General features: G+C 48.0%; 7 protein-coding genes across 7 annotated transcripts, besides 2 other annotated features; 3 read left to right on the top strand and 4 right to left on the bottom strand.

Annotated features, from left to right (window-relative positions):
- Positions 1–2,817: 2,817 nt before the first annotated feature.
- Positions 2,818–4,230, bottom strand: egl2 (putative endoglucanase; the record flags this gene model as incomplete). Its single annotated transcript, XM_022632751.1, has 5 exons — positions 2,818–3,572; positions 3,619–3,716; positions 3,772–3,836; positions 3,903–3,958; positions 4,167–4,230. 5 exons carry the CDS (start codon positions 4,228–4,230, stop codon positions 2,818–2,820), a joined length of 1,038 nt encoding a protein of 345 aa, XP_022487434.1.
- Positions 4,231–5,612: 1,382 nt separating this feature from the next.
- On the bottom strand, positions 5,613–7,211 carry cbhB (putative 1,4-beta-D-glucan-cellobiohydrolyase; the record flags this gene model as incomplete). The annotated part of the gene is made up of 1 exon (XM_022632703.1): positions 5,613–7,211. One exon carries the CDS (start codon positions 7,209–7,211, stop codon positions 5,613–5,615), a length of 1,599 nt encoding a protein of 532 aa, XP_022487591.1.
- Positions 7,212–7,529: 318 nt separating this feature from the next.
- Positions 7,530–7,567: a sequence feature (Short protein (PENARI_c011G06348, OGE51960.1) was converted to a misc_feature.).
- A 56-nt stretch (positions 7,568–7,623) lies between these two features.
- Positions 7,624–7,630: a sequence feature (Short protein (PENARI_c011G06348, OGE51960.1) was converted to a misc_feature.).
- A 597-nt stretch (positions 7,631–8,227) lies between these two features.
- Positions 8,228–9,085, top strand: PENARI_c011G09941 (formyltetrahydrofolate deformylase; the record flags this gene model as incomplete). The annotated part of the gene is made up of 1 exon (XM_022632717.1): positions 8,228–9,085. The coding sequence occupies one exon, from the start codon at positions 8,228–8,230 to the stop codon at positions 9,083–9,085; it is 858 nt and encodes a 285-aa protein (XP_022487406.1).
- A 529-nt stretch (positions 9,086–9,614) lies between these two features.
- On the top strand, positions 9,615–10,193 carry PENARI_c011G04041 (NUDIX hydrolase; the record flags this gene model as incomplete). The annotated part of the gene is made up of 1 exon (XM_022632564.1): positions 9,615–10,193. The coding sequence occupies one exon, from the start codon at positions 9,615–9,617 to the stop codon at positions 10,191–10,193; it is 579 nt and encodes a 192-aa protein (XP_022487558.1).
- A 445-nt stretch (positions 10,194–10,638) lies between these two features.
- PENARI_c011G02488 (class I SAM-dependent methyltransferase) lies at positions 10,639–12,085 on the bottom strand (the record flags this gene model as incomplete). Its single annotated transcript, XM_022632526.1, has 8 exons — positions 10,639–10,759; positions 10,815–11,243; positions 11,293–11,505; positions 11,554–11,679; positions 11,728–11,769; positions 11,825–11,854; positions 11,902–11,958; positions 12,015–12,085. The coding sequence occupies 8 exons, from the start codon at positions 12,083–12,085 to the stop codon at positions 10,639–10,641; spliced, it is 1,089 nt and encodes a 362-aa protein (XP_022487525.1).
- Positions 12,086–14,113: 2,028 nt separating this feature from the next.
- PENARI_c011G08657 (YjgH family protein) lies at positions 14,114–14,557 on the top strand (the record flags this gene model as incomplete). Its single annotated transcript, XM_022632685.1, has 1 exon — positions 14,114–14,557. The coding sequence occupies one exon, from the start codon at positions 14,114–14,116 to the stop codon at positions 14,555–14,557; it is 444 nt and encodes a 147-aa protein (XP_022487557.1).
- A 632-nt stretch (positions 14,558–15,189) lies between these two features.
- Positions 15,190–16,701, bottom strand: PENARI_c011G06498 (M81 family metallopeptidase; the record flags this gene model as incomplete). Its single annotated transcript, XM_022632630.1, has 1 exon — positions 15,190–16,701. The coding sequence occupies one exon, from the start codon at positions 16,699–16,701 to the stop codon at positions 15,190–15,192; it is 1,512 nt and encodes a 503-aa protein (XP_022487613.1).
- Positions 16,702–16,980: the final 279 nt, after the last annotated feature.

Below are 16,980 nucleotides of genomic sequence, written 5' to 3'. Positions count from 1 at the left end.
TTTACCGACCCAGTATATGTGCCCGCTCAGCCACAGTATATTATGCCAAACCACAGCTTCGGGAACTTTACATGGCGTTGTATAAATTCGAAAATACGTATACTTTTGGGCTTCTGGGAATATTGATCAATTCGCTACCATAAATTACCGCTCTCCCTCTTTTGCATGGCCCCATCTGATTCCTTCGTACGATCGACATCACTGCACCGGCGTAATCGATTGGACTTCTCTGATCTCGCTGACCGTCTAACAGAATGCCTTATAATTTACCGGATCGCGTCGAGCTAGCTACGCAGGACTTCCACGTGCTATTATACACATGTTGGTCAGATCAAATTCATCAGTGTTCCAAGCTGACCAGATACACAAACAGGGAAATGCTTCATGGCTGAAACAAATGTTTTCAACTTTACCTCTACGGAATTTGAAGTATTGAGGCTGTGGCTTGTTATAATATACCGTGGCTTGTGCGGGGAACTGTCTAGGTCGGTAAATTACCTCATATTGCTTGGGTTCATGTGCTTCAATACAAGGTAAGTTACGATACGAGTACATATGTCATCACCTCCAAAAACTCATAACGTCATTGTTCGTCTCCATTTTCCATTCTACCGTGGCCACTCCACGACAAGTACTTAGCTTGCATGTTCCCCAAATAGTGAATCTCGATCCCTACTAAGCAACAAATATGGGTGCCAAAGGGAGTATGGGGAATAAATCCGTTCAGGACCCCCCGTATCCTATGGGTATCCGACCAGAACACATCACCGAGTTTGAACGACTACTCTGGATCGAACCGAAATACGACTCGCGTTCAATAAATGAGTATTGTATTCGATATGACAACGATGACTCGACTTTAATCACTGCGACGGGGAAAAGATATAACGAAAAGTGTACACGTGAATTTCGCGATTCTTCCGGCCTTCCTTTATTCGAAATGCAGAAAGTCTGGTCGCCGGGCTTGAAATATAGGCGACCGTGGCGGGTTCGATTGCCGGGGAGCAAAGAAGCAGATCTGGTGGATATCCGATTCAAGGGCTTGATAAATACCACCATTGAGATGAATTTTCGCAATGTGGTCGCGCGCGACACTAAGAACGAGGACGATAAGATAGTCCATATTGTGGTGCACCGCGTCTCGCCTGTCTACCGGGTATATGAGGTGAGAGTGGCCGGCATCAAAGTCGTGGACATACGCGAAAGCATGGAACGGAACAGATCCGTACCGACAATTATGTATAATTCAAGTGGGGGGATATTGCCTTCTCGGTTGGTGATGGAGGTCCTAGTGGCTGCGGATTTTGATATGTCTCTGGTAAGCTTTGGTATAATCAGTTAAACGAAGCTGTCGACTGACCCATGTGGCAGGCTTCTCTCATCGCAGTCATAGTCTGTGATATGGGGTTCAGTCAATCACCTCCACACTCGACAAGTCGGATGCATACTACCTTGAACATTCCGTGATACGTCTAGGAAAAGGGACATGATGGCACTATGTTTCAATGATTACTGGAATCCAAATTGTGTAGTATTTTCATAAGTTTTATCTTACCATCAGTAAGCGTTGTCTCCTAATATCTGTATGTGTTAATCATTGCTTGATACTCTGAAATTATAAAATTTTTATAGCCCTTGAGTAGTTCATGTCACAAATATAAAGAAGTTTGACGCAAATACTATCTTTCTTGCCCATGCCAATGTAAGAATAGTAAGCACATCAAGGTTGAAAAAAGAGTTTTGTAAGCTCTGACTTCAGCTCTTAAAGTTGGATGCTCTAGGTAACGTTATATGAGACGCAAAACTAATTCTGTTCTTAGTCACTAATTACGCGGAAAACATTAACTCTACTTGCGAGTCTCGCATCCACCTGTCTATCCAGTATCCGAGCTCGATTCCAAATCGAGACGCTAGATATAGTCCTGGTTCTCTTATGATTTAGATATAGAACAATTCTTAAGTGAAGAGCTTAACCTACTATTAGATATTAAGCTAAATACTCGACAGATTAAGAATGTACTTAAGGACTACCCGCTTTCTAGCTTAAGGTAAGGGCTTAATGCTAAGGTATAAAAGACGTATAACTTGTGCTGAACTTGAGGGAATCTGAACGGATGCTGGGCTCGGATGACTATGTGTAACCTGCCATAGTACGAGCTTACCATTTGCTTTTGAATTGCAGCTAGTGCCAATCTCAACTACCTGTCACCAGCTTGTTTATTTTGGACTTGACCACAGCCGAGAGTTGAAACTATTCATGTTCAAGCTCTGCATATCATCTTGTGCTTTCTTTCCTTTATATTCTGGTTCACTCATGCTTTTGTTCTAAATACGGTTCGCTCTGTTTCTAGGCAGACGAAGATTGAATTAATTATGCACCAATATTTGCTACTTGCTACCCGTTTCCTGCTCCTCGATGTACTAGTACATCAAGAGTAGTCAATTCGCATTGGTCAACCCGCTATGGTCAGTTTATACGTGCAAGTGGCTTCGCACACAGCCAGCTTGTTGGGCCTTCTGATCTGGCGAGTGTTGTTCAGTTACTAGCGGAGCCATTGAGTCATATCGTTAATGGTGTTGAAATGTTGGTTGGTAGTTGGTGCTATTTACAAATCACAAAAAGCTATGACAACATCATGGCTACGCTTAGTAGAATGTGACTTGACTACACCAAACTAAATGAGCGTCTTGTCATAGGTCAAGTGCTATGAATTGAATTGTCCGGAAAATGAAGTACGCGTCAATCAAAGAAACTCGTCACGAGAGAGCCCAAAGGCAAACAGTACCACGGTCCAACTATCCGTATCTTTGCGAGGCTTATAGACACTGCGAGTAGTAGTCGTTCTGCTTCTTACATGTGTAAGGGCTGACACATGATATAGCCCCATTCCATCCAATGCCACCACATTGAGAGTAGTGCTGCGCTGTCGACGTGGATCCAGATGCCGTGGTTGTGGTCGTGATCGTGGTCGTACTTGTGGCCTTGGTTGTTGTTGTTGGACCTGTGGTAGTGGTAGCAGTAGTGACGCCCCCACTAGTCGACCCAGGGAAGTATTTCTTGAAAATATCCATGTAATAGACATAGGCAGGTCCCGATGGAGGCTCAAAGCTGTAAATGTAATTTCCCCACCAAGGGCCAGCAGCCCACCAGGTTGCGCCAAGCCAGACATCACTGTTTGCTTGTAGGTAATCAAGCATTCCAGTCACGGCACTTTGGCAGACGGTATTAGCGCCTCCAGCAAATTCTCCAAGGAAGGCCCTTTTGCCATTGTCTTTGAGCCATTGAGTGGCAGCCACAACACGCTCTTGGCCAATAGTTGAGCTGACGCATGTTTCTGAGGTGCCGGAGCCATCGGAGTCGAGATATTGGTGCATCTCATAGATAATCTTGTTTTGCGGGTCTGTCAAATCCTTCATATTGTCATTGACAGTGGGCCATGTCCACGCTCCACTCCAAGAGTTACCCTCCACAAAAATGTACTGTGAGGTGGCGCCGGCAGCTCGAATGGCGTTGATGGCAGCCTGATTGAGCTGTAGGACGAGTGTTTGATCCTCCGAATTGAATTCGTTGTCTGACAGGTCAGCGGAATTGTTATCATTAGGGGAAGGTCCAATTACTTGTGTCGAAAATGACTTTCTCATTCAACGCAAATTCTGTTGCCAACGTCTTCCAAAATGCCCCAAAATCAGTTGTGGATGTGATGATGTTACCATAGCTGCAAATAGTTCTATAAATAAGAGCTTCAAGGTTCAGTATTTATGACAACTTACTAGCGCCCAAAATTGTGTGGATCAACAACGGCATAGGCACCAGTGGAGGTTATATAGTTGACCGTCTGTTATATTTGCCTTAAATTAGCATGACGGAACTCCCTCTTTGCGCACCACGAAGATTTACATACGTTTTTCAAATCTGAAAGGTATGTTGCATCCATACTAGAGGTCAATGTTCCCGGCACTAATCTTTCCATAGCAAAAGGTACGCGAAAGATATTCATTCCAGCGCTACGCAAAGTCTGGATTGCTGACGTGGATGGCCATATATAATCCTTTCCCAATACACCTGGGATGTTTTGGTTTCCGAATTCTGCCCCAGATTCATTAGAGCCAAACCCTGTACAAGACAACATTAAATTGTGCTTTTGCCAGACATATATACTACTCACAGAGGAAAGATGAAGCCCTTGTAAACAAAGATTGCCCAGGTGCTGCGAGCACCAGGCTAGCCATGTTAAGCGTAGCGAACAAAGATGTAAAGCGCATTTTGTGTAGAAGGTTGGATTTTGATTGTAGCAAATCGTAGAAAATCGACAACTCCAGCGAGTTTATATCAACTTTCTGGTACACACCAACGGGAAAGACGGTAGCCAGTATTTGCAACCGCGTTTTTGCAAGACAAGCCAATCGCTTAGTGTGATAGGGTCAAAAAGGACTCCGCGTAGGGAATGATACCCCAAAGATGATCTTCACATCCCCGTGCGCGCGGCCTGCTCGGGCCGTCTGCCGCAGGGAAGTCCTATTGAGAAGGTCCTAGAGCCGCAAAATGAATCGCCGGGATACAAAAATACAGAAGGAGAAAGGGAACAAGCGAACTCCAATTTAGGCACGGCATCTGAAGCCCCTGGTGGCTGAAGAATCGGAGATTAGTTACGTGTGAAGGAGGGCGCCACTCTAGGCGCTGGCGTGAACCGTGCGTACGTGCAGAAATGGAAACGAGGGGAAAAGCCTGGTTAGCAACTTAGAAGCTAAATCAAAGCGATCGTACGATTGTCCCGATGGCCATATTAAATAGAAACCGGGCAAGACTGAAGTGCTGTATTTCCAATACTATGAGGTACATATTGGTGGCTTTCAAGACAGATACGTGGGTGTAGGAGATCTGAGGTTGATCTAGAGCCTAAGCTGTCCGCATTTTCTATATGATTTTTCTTGGTGAGTCTCAATATCATTTTTATGTGCCCCCTGGAAACTGCCATGTGCAGCTTACATTCCCGAGAGGGATATCCTTTGCAGACTAAACGGTCACGCACATGTTCTGCATGAAACTAACGCCCGTGTACGTCAGTGGGGTTCCGGGAATGAGGGCGTGTTTAGTGTGCAGAAAGCTCAAATGATGTGGCTTGTCTAGTCGGAGTACTCTCCGCATGGCGGCTTCTAAATATCTTCTTCAGTGTGAGCTAGGGCGGTGCCACAGGCGTCTGTTGGCTCTAGGGATCCCGGGTACCCCATGAGCAATGTTCTGCAGAAGGCGCACGGGTACATAGTTTTCGCATTAGCGCTTAGGCCCTACAAAGGATTGGGAAATTCGGGTAACGTTATATGAAGCTTAGATAAACAAATGTATTTTCTGTAAATCTGCAGGTGTCAAGACAAAGGAGATAAGTATCGTATAATTGGAGAAATGAATTATCGCAAGCCATTCGAGTAAGTTCTTAGAGCCAATTTAATACTTGAAAGGGCAAATACGGATTCAATTCACTGAAGCAATAAAAGTCATATGATCGACAAACTGAAATCAACAATCTACCAAAGAGCGTACGTAGCATATTCTTTCCAAAACGCGTTCCGTTCTTCTGTCTTTCCCCTATGATCACCGGCCTCAAATCTACCGTCTACAAGCACTGGGAATACCAGTCGTTCTGCTTCTGGCAGGTGTAAGGGCTGGCGCAGGTAGTCGCGCCGGTCCACCCACTTCCACCACACTGAGCAAAATGAGCAGCTCCAGTGGTGCTTGATCCCGCCGTGGTGGTTGTGCTAGTCGTCTTAGTGGTGGTACTGGTGGTCTTCGAAGTGGTAGTGGTTCCGGAACCGGAGCTACCCGAGTTGTAGGTCGAGCCGATAGGACCGACCTTGATATTTGAGTAGATGACATATGAGTTTGCGTTATTCGCCTCCACGTCGGTAGGCTTGCCAGAGGAGATGTCACAAGAACCACGAGCAGCACCTGGAGTGGTGGATGAGGCAGTAGTTGGGTAGGTGCTGTCAAGCCAGAGCATGTCGGCGGCATGGTCATCCCACAGACTCATCACAAGAACCATGCCCTCGGCAAGTCCAGCGCTCATGCCCGCGAGACCTCCGTGTTTGCTGAAAACGTCGGTATCGCCAAATGCTTTCTTCTGGGCAGAGCAGAAGGATTCAGTGATGGAGTTTCCGGTCACACCGCTGACGGTAGACGAGGACTGAGAAATGACTTTTCCATTCTGCACATAGAGGCGCTTGATTTCTGAGAGGGTGCCTGAGGAGGTTCCATCGCTGGTGATGAATTGAGTGACTACCGTGAAGGGAGAAGTGGTGTCGACAATCTTGCTCGGGCCGTAGAAAGACTGGTTACCCATTCTGTACGGGTTGAAATCACACCCATCGGGATCGCAAGTACCACTATAACGGTCATTGCTGTAAGTGCCACCACAGGCATTACCTTCGCATTTGACCAGAGTCGGGGTGTCGCAGGGATGGGGCGTGACAGCATTTGAGATGGAGTTGGCTTCCCAAATGTCCATCTCGGCGCAGCAAGAGCCGTACTTGCCAGTGCCAGCGTTGACATCATTCGAAGACGGTACCCATCCTTCCACGTTGGCCGCCCCGTTGATGAACTTGAGATCGCGTGGGCACTGGGAGTCACAATAACCAGTACCGTATTTCGCCCCGGCTTTGTTGGCTGGGAACTTCGACATACCGCCATCGGAATCCATGGCCACAAAGTAGAGGGCACCGTTCAGACCACAAGGGAGGTTGGATACATCGACATCGAACGTGAACTCTTGGTTCAACAGCTGGAACATTTCGTAAGTACTATCGTCCTCCATCAAGTAGAGACGAGAGCCAATGTTCTTTTGAGACGCCTGGGTGACAAAGTTAAGCCGCAACGAACTACCGCTAGTGGTAACACCGTAAGTGCCCGAGTAGTCAGCGCCGTCGAGGGCGCAATTGGTGGCGCAAGTCACATCGTCAGGACAGAGTGAAGTATCCCAGGTATTGCCGGTGTAACAGTTGGTGTAGCCGCTGGTAGTATGAAGCCAACGCCAATTCGAGTCGATGACAACTTTGCCGCTTTGTGAAGTACAGCTGCCTCCGCTAGTGCACTTCTGCCAGGTTAAGGATGGATGGACTTCAGCGGTGTTGGTGCCGACCTGCTGCGCCTTTCCAGTGCCAAAGAAGGCAGCGAACAGAATGGCATTCTTGTAGATCTTGAAGGAGAGAGCAGATGCCATGATGTCCCGAGATGTTGTCGACTGCGTTGTAATCTTGCAAGGTTGAGATATATGGTGGGAATGTAAGTGTGAAACGGATAGATGAGCTTTTTATATTCCATTGAGGGCTAGCTACCGTACCAATCTCACTAATTGAGACTCATATCACGGGGTTACGGTCCGGATGACCGCACGACGAAATATTGTCAAATTTCCCAATGGAGACATGTTTTGAGCGCTCCGGGGACACGGAGGGAGTTCCCCAGACCCCGCGAACGAGTGCTGGAGTAGGTTGAACTCATTTTTTGCAAGGACACCCTCGGCCTCGGCACTGGCAAGATGAGTGTCAGCACTCTTGGTCGCTATTCTGACGCTAGGTAAGTCAGCCCACAATCAACCAGATTAGCAGCCTAATTAGTTCGACACGTAGTAGCGGCTAAATCGTCAGCCTGCCTGCTTGGGAGGGGCCAAGAAGTTGTTCAGCTTGCGACCAAGGTATGAGACATGTTAGCAGATCCGCATTAGGCAAATCTCTCAGATCCGTGACCAGGTAGTAACTGCCCCAATTTCTACGGGACATTGATGGCGGGGCAGTCCGCGTTCCAGTCGGTAATTTGCATTGTGTGCACTGGCTCATGTGGGAGTGCATTAGCGTGGTCAGGGGTATTAATTTGACAGTCGGGTACCATGGGTAAATGCCGAGGGCAGACCTATAGTCGCATCACAGGGTCAACGGTGGCAAGTGGCTGAAAGTCGCACCGACTAGTGGCAGGGAGGCAATCAGGTGACCGAGTGGCATTGTCTGCACCTGAGACGCCGTGAGGAAGACGCTGGGATTAAGACGTAAGTACAGAAGAAGAACCAAGCAAAGCAGAAGAGATAAGATGAAGATGAAAGATAAATAGAGTCGGGTGGACCTGCGCCGATCCCGGATGAGTCATCGCTCAAAAATGCCTCGAGGTTGCTGCCCTGGAGACATCTTGTCTTTCTCTCTCTCAACTTTGCGGATTCAACACCGTCGCGTTCTTTGATTCAACATGGCTCCCGGCTTCATCCTCACCATCTCCGGTCCCGACCGCCCCGGTATTGTCCACGCCGTGACTGCATTCCTCGTGGAGCGCAACCTCAACATCATCGACTCGTCGCAATTCGGTGACCCAGCCTCGCAGCGCTTCTTCATGCGCACCCAATTCGCAGCCACTAGCGATGAATTTCCTGAACTTGAGAAATTGCGCACTGCATTTGAGCCCACTGCGCAGTCGTTCTCCCTCGACTTCGAAATCAACCCCACCATGAAAAAGCCCCGCGTGCTGATCATGGTCTCCAAGATCGGCCACTGCCTGAACGATCTGCTTTTCCGCCAATCAACCGGTCAGTTGAGCATCGAGGTGCCTCTGATCGTGTCCAACCATCCCGATTTCGCTACCCTCGCCGCCACATACAACGTTCCCTTCCACCATCTCCCCGTTACCGCGGACACCAAGGCCCAGCAGGAATCCCAGATCCTGGAGCTAGTGCGCGAGCAAAACATCGATTTGATCGTGCTGGCCCGGTATATGCAGGTGTTGTCCCCTACGCTGTGCGCTGCCATGTCCGGACGCATCATCAACATCCACCACAGCTTCCTGCCCTCCTTCAAGGGCGCCAAGCCCTACCATCAGGCCTACGACCGCGGTGTCAAGATCATTGGTGCCACCGCTCACTTCGTCACAAGCGACCTAGACGAAGGTCCCATCATCGAGCAAAATGTTGTTCGGGTCAACCACGGCATGAGCCCCAAGGAGCTGACCCATGCTGGCAGTAACGTGGAAAGCAACGTCCTTGCCGCTGCAGTGAAGTACGTCACTGAGCGCCGTGTGATCTTGAACGGACACAAGACTGTTGTCTTCAACTAGGGCCTAGAATCCCACACGGCCGAGCGAGCAAGTCACATTGCAAATTTGTCCACGAATACCTCCAATCATTCAGCTACTCCTTTGCGACCCCTCTATGATTGCTATTATAGAGTATTGGGACAGCTGAGACCCACAGGACATTCTGCACCAGACACATATAGACTCAAAAATAGACAAAATCTTTTCACTTTCACTACGAGTTAGTTGATTTCGCATCGTTTGGTGTCATTTACTGGGGATATTTTTCGCTCTCGTTCTCATATGCAAATTAAAGATGAGGCTCTGTTGCGATCGTAGCTCAAGACGGGGCATCGGGAACTTCAGCTGAACCAAAATGGCAGCGCTTGGATTGCCCCGTTATATTCCCAGTCGAAGAGTTACAGAAAACGGTACCATGTGAAATGACTGGTGTTTTCTATCGCATGACTCGACCAGGGGAATGTTCACATGAGCTCGTATCTGCATAAAACCATTCTCTTCCACTGCCCTCCACTTTCTTCCTCTCTTCTCCCGCACTTCTCTCCTCACCATGTCGTATTCTGTTGCCCCTCACCTCAAATATTTCACGATTCCATTTGGGGACTTTGCAGATGCCCGTCCCGAATTTGACGCGTTCGGGGTGGGTGCCTACATTTTCTCCGGCGCCCGCGTCCTTCTTCTTCAACGTGCACTCACAGACTCCATGCCTGGTTGCTGGGAGGGTCCCGGGGGCGCATCTGAGCCCCAATGCGATGAGACACTGCTAGACGGAGTTGTGCGGGAGGTACTGGAAGAGAGCGGGTTGCATGTGACCCGCGTAGTTGAGCTGGTCGCGGTCGATTGCTGGGAGCATCATCGCCGAAGCGGAGGCAAGATGCGGATCGCCAAATACTCCTTCATTGTTGAAGTTCATGAAGCGCGGAACTCGCTAGGACAGCAGCTATCACCACTCGCCATTCCGGTCCAACTGGCGGAAACAGAGCATCACGCGTTTGACTGGGCCACAGAAGAAGAGGTCCAGCTTTCGGTGGAATCAAAGGGCCGATACAAATTCCCTCTTTCATTAATTGGACACCAAGGCCCGAATATCCTGCGCGCTTTTGAACTCAGGCGCCAAGACAGTGAATGAGAGCATTGATGATCTGCGTGGCCCTTTGGAGCTACTTCTGTGTAGGCTTTTTATTTTGTTTCATGGTATGACATTCTATTGATATCCATATTTCTGTGTCTCTCCCAATAGCTCCTTCGAAGCTGGACTAAATATTACAATTGCCCAGATGGACGCTGTCAGCAAGGTGCTGAGGATGTTTTCCTATGGATACTAAAAGACTACATAGTTTACCCACTGATGTCACCTAGAAATTGTATCTATTTTGCAGATTGAGTAGCACACGGCAATGATTTCTGATTTAGACATGTATATTGAATAGATCCTAGTCGTGGCTGGCTGGTATGTACACACAAAACTTAGACAAGATTCTTGACAGGAGCTTGTAAGCATAGAAACACCTTCCGAGGTTCAAGGTTGATCCACGATTCAAGGGTAGATAGAATACTAGAGCACAGCACTGGATTCAAAACTTAACCTTCGCTGAGCCAGAGCTGGAACCGCCGCCAGCGGATTTTGTTGACCTAGGCTTGATCGCCTCGAGCGGGACTTCGCCAGGAAAGGGCTTTCGGGCCCACACTCTTCGCCTGCGATGCTTGTCAGTGGTGTGGTTCAAGAATGACAGGGCCAATCGAGACTTACGTCTTGTGATATGTGTGATAATGAGGGTTTTTCAATTCAGTGCGCATTTTAGCGCAAAAGACATGAACCTGGTCTTTCGTCCACGGCTCAGGCTCGCCGTATTTCGTCAGTAGCCACATACACCATCCCTCTATGCCCGACATCCAGTGCTGAATGTTGACCATGCCCGCCTCTTTGAATTTCTGATCCCGCGGCCATGGGCCAAGAGGCCATTTGTAAACCTTTTCGTGGACGTCCACGAATCCCGCTTTCTTAATACTATCCCCCATGGTCATGACAATATCACAGGGACGTCCAGCGCGTGCACCGCACACTTCCATGAGTGGACCCCAATGAGCCAAGTTGCTGTCAGCGGGTAGACTCCCGTCATCACTTGAAACAAACGGGCCGGCCTCTACTTGCTCGATCCACCCGCCAGGTGCCATTTTGCTATCAAACTGTTAGACAAGACAGCTAACACTGCCAGACTGACACTCACTCAAAGCACTGCTGGTATACCCGGTCCCATTCGCGCTGGTCAAATGACCCCAGCATATTCCGCATATGGATCAGATCAAATTTCTCGCGCCAGGTCCATTCTTCCAGAATGTCGTCGACTTCGATCACACAATTTGGTGGCATCCAAGTGACAGGTGGTGGGAAAAGGTCCACTCCCCTCACGGTTGCATTAGGGAACATATCAGCGACATCACTTGAAAGCATTAGTTTTGATTGAGTTGCAAACGGATCTTCAACTTACATTGCCCAGGTTCCCTTGCCGGTCCCGATGTCGAGAATCTGCAAGACCTTCTCTCGGTCTGCTCCAATCGGCGAGCGGAACAAGGGATTTTCTCGATCCGAGTCCAAAATGAGATCCACGAGATGTCTACGGTGGTTAGTGGCCAAATTGCCAGGCAAGGATTAGTGAGCATACCCGGCTTCATAGGTCTCAAATTGTTGTTCATCAGATGGAATACTGCAAGGAAATCAGTTGCATTCCATGATCCATCATTTTCGATGGGATCACATACAGATATTCTTTATCTGAGAGCGACTGATATCTATACACTTGTTAGCAGACGAAGCCTCACCGCCTTGTGGTACTTACCGCCTTCCGTTGTCTATCAACCCGCGATAAATCGAAGAACCGATCGACGTGGTCTCCCTAATGACGCGTGAGCCCCTTTTCTCCCTCTCTCCCTTCTCTCTCTTTTCACTCACGATTGCCAGTCATCGGGACTGTAAGCACTATCTCGAGCATACAAGTCCGGATCTACAGCGATGGCCTCCATTGCGAATGAGGGTTGCAAAAAAGAAAAAGGGTCAGGGATCGGGAGTTTATTTAATACAGAAGACATGAGCGTTGACCCTGGCCCCGCACTCGACTTTTTCCCGTCTAAGCTGTGCTGATTGGATGCGAAAAAGTACAACCCCTCCGCGCGGAAGACGATGCTTCAACCCGTTATGCACCTGGCTAACCTTACGTTGCCCACCACCACACACCCTCCCCCCTATCACCTTTCTCCCTGTTCACCTTGGATTTTTGCTTGTATTTTCAAGCAAAAACAGCAGGTGAAATACTCTCCCTCAGATTCCACAGCACCGGTAAAATACTTGATGTTTCTGTAAGATTCGTAATCCCGGTCTAGCCGCACCTGCATTGGATTGTCATGGGCCCGTGTGGAACGCGAATGGCAAACACTGGGGGCGCTTCTCCGTCCTTTATTATGCAGCTCGTCGATTTAAGTCGCATATCGGCCTGCGAGAATAAGCTTTGGTCACTTACTACTTATTTCTTTTTTCTTCCCCTCGACGCGGTAATTATTATCTTGTATTGGACCTGAACGTTTGCTGTTCACATTTGAATTGCTACCGTCTCATCAGGGGCCCAAAAGCAGGTAGATTATTGACTAAGGTTTAATGTGTTCTCTAAATCTGTTAGTAGTCTATGTTAAGTCAAGCTCTGCCCTGAAAAAATATGTAAGTTTGATCTTCGTAGGAGAACCGCAGAGGAGCTGGTTCATATAATCATTGTAATACGTTGTTCTGGTGCCGAGTTAATGCAAAAACATGTGTCTCTTACTTTGTCTCCGGGGATAGGAAACAGTCAAATAGCATTAGTGAACTGCAGTTAAATAGGTATATTCCTTGATTAAAATGTTCGCCGGGATAGAGATACCGAAGTATATATGGAAGACATAATACCATATATGTCACCTTATTGCTAGTTCCCTTTGCAACTGTGTTCTCATGTCCCATACTGTCCCAGTTTAGGTTTCCTCACTATTTTCTTATCATGGATGGCTATACAACGAGTAGGTAGAGGGTTAAATCAGGTTGTTGAATTGCCTTTTCGGCACTTAACGTTTAAGATTTAAACCCTTAGGCACAATGGAGATCTTAGAGGCAAGGACAAAACTAATGCTCTGCCTTCTGCCTTCTGCCTTCTGCCTTCTGCCTTCTGCTTCATCTGCAACGCCCCACATAATTGGTGTACCCGGGTTCGGATATGTAATTCCTGTCCAATAGTAGCCAGCGAATGCCGCTGACAAAAGGTACACGGCCAATTCCTAGCAGCGGATCACCAAACTTACATTCCGCCGGGGCTAGCGGCACGAACCCTCAAACCAGGTCACACAAAAATACGATGTGTCAGGTTCAAACAGCTAAATGAAGCGACCCGCATAGTTCTCCTGCAGATTAGCGTCTTCTGCAGCACGGGCTTGCCACAATGATGAACACAGGTCTCATGTCAGGCAATAACATTACCTTTTCACCCCCACAGTCTGTTATTAAAATGACGCAAATAAATCGGTTGGCTCTTCACATTCGATATAACAAAAGTACGATGAAATGGTTCCCCTAACAAGACGTTTTCGGTGAACCTAAGGAAGAGCGACTTAGACCTGGACCTTCGACAAGATTTTTATCACCTGCTAGTTTGAAAGCAGTGAGATAAGACGAAACCCTTTACACAGCTTTAAGATGTTAACAGTTTCTCTCTCATAAGGAAGTGAAGCATTGACAGTGTCTTGGTTTAGCAGTGCGCATAGGACCCTGTTAATTTGATTATAATTCCATATGGAAAAAAATAGACTCGGTGCTCTCTCATCAGCTGACTTGGGGCATTCCAAAGCTACAGACGTCGCAAAACCATGACTCATTTGTATATTTATCGGCACAGCCCCACGTCAAAACTTGCACATCACGGATTCAATCACTTTTGAAATATTGCCTAGGGACAACTGCTTTGTATGTTCTTGTGTCAATTTCTTTTCAAAGTGTACATATTTTCTAAGTCGCAACCAGCTCCCTTAGCAATGGCTTCCAGACCAACAAAACGCTGCTTTGCTACGCTTTCCCCATACGAAGAGCAAATTGGATACTATCGAGCCATCCGTCATGGCAATCATATATTTGTTTCCGGAACCACCTCTGTCGACCCTCTTTCTCCAGCCAACGCACCGAAAATACTCTTCCCGGGTGACGCCAAACAACAAACCTGCACTGCACTCCAAGAAAGTATCAATGCGATCCAAGGTCTAGGAGGTAAGGGTGTGGAAGATATAGTTCGTGTCAAAATGTTTGTCGGTTGTCACGAACATTGCGCGGCGGTCGGCGAAGGGTTTCGTGAGATATTAGGCAAGCAGAACCAAGGAAAAGAGGGTGTTGTAGGGGCAGCCGCGACCATGATTGTGGTCAACGGTGGATTCATCAACAAGGATATGCTTGTCGAGGTGGAAGTAGATGCTATAGTTTATTAGGGGTCAGTAACCTGTCTACACGGCCGTACTTCTATACAAGTCTACTCGACAATCACATCAAACTATTCAAAATCATTGTAGACTTGTCTAGAGGACCAGCTTAAAGTCTTTTTTTATACTGCGTATTCACGTTTAGCATTTTTACACACTGTGGAACTTAAACAACTTACTGCGGTCCGTCCCTTTGGGAACGTCGGCCATTATCTCGCTGGCTTTTTGACAGTGGCTGGCTGGTAGTATTATCAGATTGCGACAATAACCCTCTTGCTGGCGAAGCCAAAAGACAAAACTAGCTCAACCATGTAACATACAGTACATCACTTCCTTGATACTGGATCTGGGAGCTAGGGCAACTGAATATCGAGTGAGCCTGAAGCAGTTTGCATTAAATTCCTTTGGAACCCTACCCTTTTGTAGGTCATATAAAATTTATTATAGCAAACTAATCCCACAGCATACACGTGGCAACAGGCTCTCCAAGATCAACATAAAACTACTGTGATCATCAAGAGTATGCATCATTGGGGCGCTCGAACTGGATGGTCTGTGGCCAATATCGAAACACTCATGTCAACTGTGAACCATCCGGGGGTTATGCATTAGGTACAGTATGACTCGACACTGTCAAGATCCTACGTCAGTGGCTGGTTTGAGAACGGTATAATTTGCGCACTGAGGTCAGGAGTGTGGGAGAACTCTTTGTCAAATGGCCACATGGGGCGGCAAATGCGATGATGCCCAAGGCGCGGTAGATCCTGATCGACACCACCCGGAGTAAGAGCAAGGATCCAGTCTGCTGCCATTTCGAACAATTCTGGTTCAAGGTACCCAATCTTCACTATAACGATATCTGATAATCGAGGCTTCAAATCGAGTTCGAGAAAATCCTTCTCGAGATGATATGGTTTCCGACGTCGGGTCAAGATCACATACATACTTCCAACTTGCATGACGGCCTCAATCTCAGCGTGGATATCTCCGTACTTGATTGAATGAACTTTCCCTGTCATTGTAACAGGTCCTGAGTGAATATTATCAACTAAAGCACCCGCGGTGATGGTCACCGTCGCACCCACTCCGGCCATTGTTATGATGGCCAGTGCCTCTGGTCCCGGCATACTTGCATAGATCGCAGTCGGGCCGCCTTCCTGGCGGAATTCGGCTCTGCCTAGCAACTGATTCAGGCTCCAAGTCACGTCCCCTGCTCCACCGGCCGTTGGGTTGTCCCCTGAGTCTGAAATGAAGAATGGTCTTGCTGAGGATGCCAGTGCCTTGTCGATAGAGCTTTGAAGAGAGCCGCTTGGCGCCACAAAGTGAAACTCTTTGCGTGATTCCCAGAAGAAGGATGCGAGTCTCTTAGCTTCCGCAGCTACGACATCTTCAACCCATCCAGTAACAATGACCACGGCGTGATTGCGCGGTTCATCGGCCCAAGCATAACCAACCCATATCGCGGCATCTAAAATATCCTCCATGGCTTCCGCTTCAGGTAACAGAGCGTAAAGGCTTTTTGCTGGCTCGATGCGGGTCGATGTCTGCTCTCCAGGTAGAAGAATTGGAATTGGGATCCAGGCTTTCAATGGCCGCTTCAAGCTGTCAGTGCGCGATTCCAGTACACTAACAAGGTTCCAGCAAGCGCGCTCTTTTGTTTTCCAAGCATCTTCATGAGGTGCCATGCGATAGCATGTTATCAGGTCCGTTTGATGTGCTAATTCGCGAGACACATTTCCATGTAGGTCCATCGATGCCGATACCAAAACATCAGGGCCAATGACGACCCGGATGCGGCGGAGAAGCTCAGCTTCAGCATCGTCCATGCCCTCAACACACATTGCGCCATGAATATCAAACCACAGTCCATCAATGGTTGTTGAGGCGACCAATTCCGTCAGGCGCGCAATGATTTCACTACATAATTGTTCGAAACCAGCTTGTACCACAACGCCTCCGGGAAGCGCATGACCGATAAGTATACCTTTCCATTGTGCAGCATCTGCAAGAGGAGTTCCGGCGTGAAGAAAGGAATACTTGTCGATTATTTCTTTGCCACGACGAGGATGAAAGGCCTCGGCCAGGGTCCGTGCTGGGGAGAAACTGGAAGTTTCACAGGCGAGTCCTGCGATAGCAATGACTGGGCGCGACATGGCGAAAGTTTTTAGCGGGAAAGGCTGACTATGATAAACAGGGAAACTCCAACTAGAAGCTTTCGTTTATGCGCCCTGGAGGTTCCTTGAGGGATCGGAACAGTACGATGGGGTCGCATCCACGGGTGGGTCGCGGTTTACTGTGACAGTACAGTGCATGTACTGTATTTTGGCACGTGACACTTTGGTGAGACATCTTCTAATTGGTTCGGAAACAACTAGCCGTAAAGTCGTATCTTTGGCGTTACCCAACCCCCTTCTCTTTTAGTACTGTACCTC

The sequence above is a fragment of the Penicillium arizonense genome (assembly GCF_001773325.1).
Source record: "Penicillium arizonense strain CBS 141311 chromosome Unknown PENARI_contig011, whole genome shotgun sequence".
NCBI classification, from domain to species: domain Eukaryota; kingdom Fungi; phylum Ascomycota; class Eurotiomycetes; order Eurotiales; family Aspergillaceae; genus Penicillium; species Penicillium arizonense.
This window is presented reverse-complemented; position numbering and strand designations above follow the sequence as displayed.